Consider the following 6759-nt stretch of genomic DNA (forward strand, 5'->3'; position numbering starts at 1 on the left):
GCTGAAACACAGTTCTGCACTTCTTTAGAGATAGAGGAGCAGGGCTATTCTGCTCCAGTCCTTCCCCTCTAGGCAGCCTGCATAAAAGAGGAGCTGAGCCTGAAGCCCACAGAAAAGGGAATAGCCTCTCTGCTCTCTAACCCAGCCCCTCCTCTCTTGTTGCACCTCTCCCCCCAGTCTCCTCCTGTATTGCAGGGAACCGAAGGGGAAGGGGTGATTGGAAGCAGACACTGCAGAGCAAAGACACTAAAAAAGGTTTGAATTAATGCAAGTCTGAAAGTTGTGAGGAGGAGTGCCAATTGTCAAGGCTTCAACCCTGGTTTTGCTGTTTGGCACTACTGCTTATAACTTTCAAACATATGCTAATTCAACCCCTTTTTGTACCCATTACCAAGGGTTTAATTTCTGGCAGAATATCTTAGAACGGCATTCTACCACCTTTTTCTTGGACCCAAGAAAGCAGGGCAGAGCTGGCAGTGTATATCAGTTCTGGCTCCCCTGAGGAAACAGAACAGAGCCAATAGTTGCATGGATCACTTATGCCCTCCCTGCCCTTGGAGGAAACAGAACTGCTTACCCTGAGACAAGGACAGTCACATGGCTTTGATTTGGCTATGTGTATGTGTGAGAGAGTTCACACCTGTCCCTAGTCCCACCCCTTTGTACAGGTCAAACCTGGCTCTGGTCCCACCCATCTCACCCCCTCCACAGTTCCACTTCCTTTCTGTCTTTAAATTAAGCCCTGGATAGAAGTCTATAAAACTTTGAGTGGGGACTAGGGAATATGCAATGAAGTTACTAAGTAGCACATTTAAAACAAATAGGTAAAACTATTTTTTCTACTCAACGCATAATTAAACTCTGGAATTCATTGTCGGAGGATGTGGGGAAAGCTGTTAGTGTAGCTGGATTTAAAATACATTTGCACAAGTTCCTGGAAGAAAAGTCCATAACTGGAGAAATCCACTGCTTATTATCCCTGGGATAAGCAGCATGGAATCTATTGATCTTTTAGGATCCTGCCAGGTATGAAAGGATACTGGGTTTAATGGACCTTTGGTCTGACCAGTATGGCAAATCTTATCTTCTTTCCCTCCTCCCCCACATTCTGGGCAGGATGATGGTGCTCAACTCAGGAGGTTATCAACTGCCGATACCTGCTATGTGTAGTCTTTTATGCAGAGAGAGAAAAAAACTGTGGCAGGGAACCAATTAAGTGGTTTTAGTCTGAGAGATGACATGTCTGAAGCTGCAGAATTCTCCGACTGCTAATAAAGGGGACCCTCTGCCCCTACCTTTGCTTTCTAGCTCCTTTGTAGATAAAGAAAGAGACGTGGGGTGAACACTCCTGTTGTATGTAAACCCTTATTTTTCAGAATTCAAGAGGAAAAAATAAGAGTTCTGGAGGGTCCTCATGGTAGTCAGAAATCAGCCCTTCGTGTGAGGCTCTTTGTCTTCTCTCCCTGCCCGGGGGGGGGGAACGGACATAGAGGGCATCTCACATAACAGGTGACCTGGATAGTTACAAACACTCCTGTCTGTTTGCAGCAGCTTGCAGGCCCAAAACAATCTACCCTTTCTTCCTCCTGCAGCATCGCTTCGCTAATTCAAAGTCAGCACAATAGACCCTCTTTCTGAAAGGGAGGCGCCTGGCAGGCCTTGCCAGTGCTCCGTGATACAGTCCTTCCTGGTCACAGAGGCCCATTTGTGTGCCTGGCCCTGAAATGATGGCTGTCCGTGGTCCAGTCCTTTCAGCATTGGGGGGGGGGGGGGGGTGGAGTGCAGGACTCGGCTAGTCGGATCAGGTTTCATGAAGGGCTGCTGCTGTTCTGCGGGCTCTGAAGGTAGATGAGCCACAAGAAGACGAACTGGGCCATGGGAACCTGAGAACAGCTACTAACTTTGCCTCCACTTTGGTTCCAGCTCCGAAAGACTCAACAATGGCAGCGCTATGAGAACTACCTCTGTGGCGAAGTGCTTACTGTGACAGTTTTGTGTACAAACCAGCAAAAGCTTGGAAATGAGAATTGGGTTTATTCATAGCACCAGGTGGAAAGGTGGGTCCCACCCAGAAAGATGTCCCTCCCCCACCTCCATGGCCCCAAGTGCTGTCGCTCTTTTACAGATCCAGGGAGTCACAAAAACATCACTGCTCAGTGGTTCAAGGAGATTGGGAAAGAAGGAGAAAGGGTGGGAGAGACCAACAGAATGAAATGCACATTTTATCAATGTCCTGCCAGATTGCAAGAAAATATATATTTTGAGATTACATTTTGTAAAAGAAATCAATAGTTAGGGGTTGCATGTGCAAACTACACCAATAGCTGAAAGGGTGGAAAGGGAGCATGCACTGGGATCACAGAGGCAGGAGTCTGCATCCCAGTGCATTGTGGGACTTGTAGTGCTACTTTTCATTTGAAATCCAAGACTAGTCTAAAATTTCCCTCCAGAGGGAGAATTTATTTTACTTATTTCCTTAGGGCAAGGCTTCCCAAACCTGTCATAGGACCTCCACAGCCAGTCACGTTTTCAGAATATCCACAATGAATATGCATGAAAAAAGTTGCAAATACTAAAAGTCTCCAGCACATGCAAATTTCTCTCATGCATATTCAAGGTGGATATCCTGAAAACCCAACTGGCTGGGTAACCCCTGACCTGGAGAGCCCCATCGAGCTAGGTTTTCAGGATGCCTAAAAGCAAAATGCATGAGATATTTGCATGCACTGCCTCCACTGTATGCAAATCTATTTCATGCTCATTATGGATATCCTGAAAACCTGGCTTGGTTGTAGCTCTCCAGGACTAGAGATGGCCCCCCCCCCTCTACTAGGGGTTACCACCTTCACCCAGGTAACCCCACCAGGTTATACCAGCCCTGGTTTTTGCCACTGCAAGCATGGAAACAGAGTTCCTGCTTTTCTTAGGGAACTGAGAGCTACAACTGAATGAGTGCACTGGGGCAAAACTTGGATCAGCCTCGGTGAGGTCCTGAAGTGCATTGGAGTGAGAAATAAGATCATTCAACCCCCCGATGAGAGAGAATGGGCCTCAGGAAGGGTCAAAGGCACAAGGAACATTTTAACTGGTGCAAGGAGTGAGGGTAGAGATTCTTTGCTCCTGTTTCCACTCTTGGGCTCTGAAATATTGCAGCAGAAAAGTCCAGCTTCTTTTTCCCCCCCCAACATCATCTTCCGAGCCTTTTTAAATGTTGGTGTGCGGGGAATATAAGCCAGGGGTGCACGCAGAAAATAAGTTGGGGAAAGGGATGCACCTGATCCAGATTCCAGCCCCATCGCTGGCAGGGAGAGGTGGAGTCAGTCTGGCCATGGAACTCTATATAAACCGGCAGAGCACAAAGCCACCTGCAGGGCCAGAACGTACCTGTCCCGTCCTTGCTCTCCACTGAAGGCTCCAGAGGTTTCCTGCTCTTTCACTGTGGGAGAATGTCTTCTGAAGAGAAAACCCCTGACTCCTGGCCAGCTGGCACACCCATGAAAAGCCCTCCTTATGTGAGTAAGCAGAGGCCGGGGGGTGTGTGTGTGTGTGTCCCAGCTTCTGTTTTGGGGGGCAAAGACCGGTAGAGTTTACATCACAAGCGCCTTGCTTTCCGCTCAGGGGGATAGGCGAGGAGGCCAACACCAGCTCCTGCTTCCCAGGGAAGAGAGGAGCAAACGGGCCCATGAGCAATGAAATGGTACAGACACAGTCTCAGACACTCCTCAGCATTGGTAAAAGGGAGAATCCCGCTTGCTCCAGGCCCGAGCCAGCTAGCACTACTCTGCTCTCCTATCGAGAGAGAATTTACACTGCGGGAAATGTCATTTACTTTCTTAAAAAAGGAAAAACTCCGCACGAGGAAGGAAGGGAGGGAGAGATACAAAGACTGCTAGCGATAGGAACTCCAGCCAAAACTAAATCCAGGCCCAAATTCACTTGATTTGTGCAAAGGAGATTGCAGTTTTGGGGGACTAGGGAAGCCAGAGCTTAACACATCGTCGCTGCACAGCTAGCGGGCATGGACTTCAGGCTTTTCTCAGTCGGGTATAACGCAGGGAGCGAGCAAGTCCTCATGCAGGCACTTACCGTCCTTACTGAACTCGAGTGCTCCAAGATAGGACGACTTACAGTCCCCACAGCATCAGAGGCAGAGCTAGGGCCCAAGGCACCTGCGCTCTTGCCCACCGGGCCCAAGTTTGGGGCTTTCTGCTCCGTGCAGGGCGAGATCCCCCAGGCGATGACTTCCCCCCTCTCTTCCCCCCCAGACATACCCCTTGGCCCTGGACTTCCAGAGCCCGCCTCCTTCCACCCGCAGACTGGTGATCGTGACCGTGGGAGCCATATCTGTGCTGGCCGTCAGCATTGTGGGGGTTCTGCTGGCGACCTACTTCGGGAGAGCCACCTGTGACCAGGTACGCGTGAGGGACTGGGAGACTCCCGGCAGGGCTGTACGGAGAACCAGAGAAGGGATCGGGTGGGTGTGGAGCCCGTACCACCGCTGCCATGGGCAGCGGGTTTGTATGCACGCACAGCCCGCCGGCCCCGAACCGGTCCTCATGACCACTAACTGCCTCTCCTATGATTTCAAGTCATTTTTATGGAAGGCCAAAGGACCTTCTCCAATTTTTAAACTAAAATAAAATGCCTTTAGAGGATTTTTTTTATTCCCCGTACAGGATGATGTTTCTTTGATTTTGCACACCTCAGAGGGCATTCTCCCTGTTCCTGGAATTTGCCCCCTTCTAAAGCCACGGCGTGTCATTTTGCTGCTGGGACAGGGATTCTGCGGCTGCCTTACTGACAGAGCTTCTCTCCCATGGCACGTTGCAGAAGGATGCAGCCCCCTACCTCCCTGCCCAGGTGAATGTTCAGAACGAGGCTTCCCTTCTCCTGGCACTCAGTGAGCTGAACGAGCAGGGCACCACGCCAGGCATCACCTGTGACCTGAAAAACGTGAGTGACACTGCCCGGGAAGGGGGGGGGGAGGGAAGCAAACCCAGCTAGAAGGCTTTGTGCTCTCTTGTCGGATAAGAATTAGCATCTGTACTTTTACAGAGAGAGGGCCCTCCGTTGTGGAAGATTTATTGTTAGAGCTCAGCCTTCCATTCTATTTCGCTTTCCCAGTATTTACTAGAAGTGTGTTTTGATTGTTTTAACATCACTTGAGAGGAAATGTTCACAAGGTACTGTAAAGTAACGGTCCCGAGCCGGAGGCAGGGCCAGGAGCTGAAACTGCTTTGCATTTCCGTTAGCATGTGATGGTGTACCACGGCCAGCCCGAAGGGTGTGTAGCTCAGAAGATGGAGCCCTCCAAGCCTCTGACCTCCTGCCAAGAGCTGGAGATTTACTTCCAGACCATCCTGGTAAGTACAACCACTGCCCCTCTGCCCCACAGAGCACAGGGCAGAAAGGGGGGACTGCTCCCACGAGCCACTGTTTTTCTAGCAGATGGCGCTGAAGCGCTCAGCCTTTAATCGGCAGAGGTTAAAGCCTAGAATTGAGCCACCATGGGCCTGCATCCCCTCCACCTACAGAAGAACCGCTTTCACACTGCTCTGCGACATGATAAAGGTGCTCTGCCACTTTCAGGGAGTCACCGATCTTTTGATTCAAAGGCTCCGGGGGGCCATGACATGGAGCTAGTGTGGTGGAGGGGAGTGTGGAGATAGGTCTCTCCCTTACTCATCGCTTTTCCCCGTTGTCCACATGAAAGGTCACCCACCTCCCAAGCAGCAAGAATAAAAGCTTTCAACTCTTCCGTTCCCCCCCCGCCCCCCGCCCTTTCAATCCATCCAAGGATTTTGTGAAGGTTAGAGAGTGCTTCTGGTGCATGCTATTCACTCCTAGGAGATGAAGAGCAGATTTCCACGGGGGCGTGTCTGTCTGAACCCCCTTCTCTCTGGTCTATTTACAGAGGAATGCCACCATGGGGATCTCCTCCGACGTGCAGATAGTGGGAGTTGGGTCCCTGGGGGGATTAGCGACGCTCCTCTGCAGCAACAAGCCCACGTATCTCATCACAACCTTCTCCCGTAAGTAGCTCATTGCAGGAGGCTTTAATCCGCAGCAGGGCCACGCCAGCGTGGACAGAAGTGATAGGGGCAGGGGCTCGGCTCTCCCCTCCTAAACCTGTGTTCTTCTTTTCACTCAGCTTCGCCCAGGCACCACACCAGCAGCATGAAGGCCTAGGAGGCTCCCAGAAGGATAGCGGACAGCTGAAGAAAAACACCTCACCCACAGCATAGTGGGCGTGGTTTTGCTTTTTTTTTGCCGGTGGCTTATTGTGGTAATGAGTATTTACATTGCTGTGCCTGAGATAAAGCATCAAGATAGGATAGCCACGCTCTGGTCTTAACCGTATTATATAACCAGAATCAATTTTGTATTAATTGTAAATGGCTGATGCCCTACCAGTGCTCGTGTCTATTTTAGCAGTTTAATGGCTCTCACCCTAGTCAGAATATGCTTCTGTACAGGCAGTAGCCAAAGCTCTCAGCATTGCATCTGTACTAATCTGTCTCTCCGCCTCAGACTCTACAGCTTTCCTGGGATGCTGTAATCCAAAGCAGTACACGCTGCATCATATCAACACCAATAAAAACACCGACATGGTATTGAAAAGGTGTCAAATTATTGCAGACATGCTAGAATGGTTCTCTCTTGCCTGCACGAGGCCTACTGGCGGTTACGATGTCCCTAGATGTAGTCTGGTAGTCAAAACGCAGCGTTGGGGGTGCAAAAAAAAAAACCGTCACTAAC

The 6759-nt window shown here is 50.2% G+C and overlaps 1 protein-coding gene across 1 annotated transcript; it reads left to right on the forward strand.

Moving 5' to 3' along the window:
- The first annotated feature begins 1787 nt into the window (after positions 1-1787).
- On the forward strand, positions 1788-6614 carry LOC115078077. Its single transcript, XM_029580704.1, has 6 exons — positions 1788-3512; positions 4266-4412; positions 4831-4953; positions 5253-5363; positions 5915-6032; positions 6152-6614. The coding sequence occupies exons 1-6, from the start codon at positions 3447-3449 to the stop codon at positions 6187-6189; spliced, it is 603 nt and encodes a 200-aa protein (XP_029436564.1). The 5' UTR covers positions 1788-3446; the 3' UTR covers positions 6190-6614.
- Positions 6615-6759: the final 145 nt, after the last annotated feature.

The sequence above is a fragment of the Rhinatrema bivittatum genome, chromosome 16 (assembly GCF_901001135.1).
Source record: "Rhinatrema bivittatum chromosome 16, aRhiBiv1.1, whole genome shotgun sequence".
NCBI classification, from domain to species: Eukaryota; Metazoa; Chordata; class Amphibia; order Gymnophiona; family Rhinatrematidae; genus Rhinatrema; species Rhinatrema bivittatum.

Excerpts from the sequence above, each read along its gene's own strand:
- LOC115078077 (XM_029580704.1), top strand. The coding sequence starts at position 3,447 with ATGTCTTCTGAAGAGAAAACCCCTGACTCCTGGCCAGCTGGCACACCC. Across the intron at positions 4,413-4,830 it reads GGAGAGCCACCTGTGACCAG|AAGGATGCAGCCCCCTACCT; the intron begins GTACGCGTGAGG and ends GGCACGTTGCAG. Across the intron at positions 4,954-5,252 it reads TCACCTGTGACCTGAAAAAC|CATGTGATGGTGTACCACGG; the intron begins GTGAGTGACACT and ends CATTTCCGTTAG.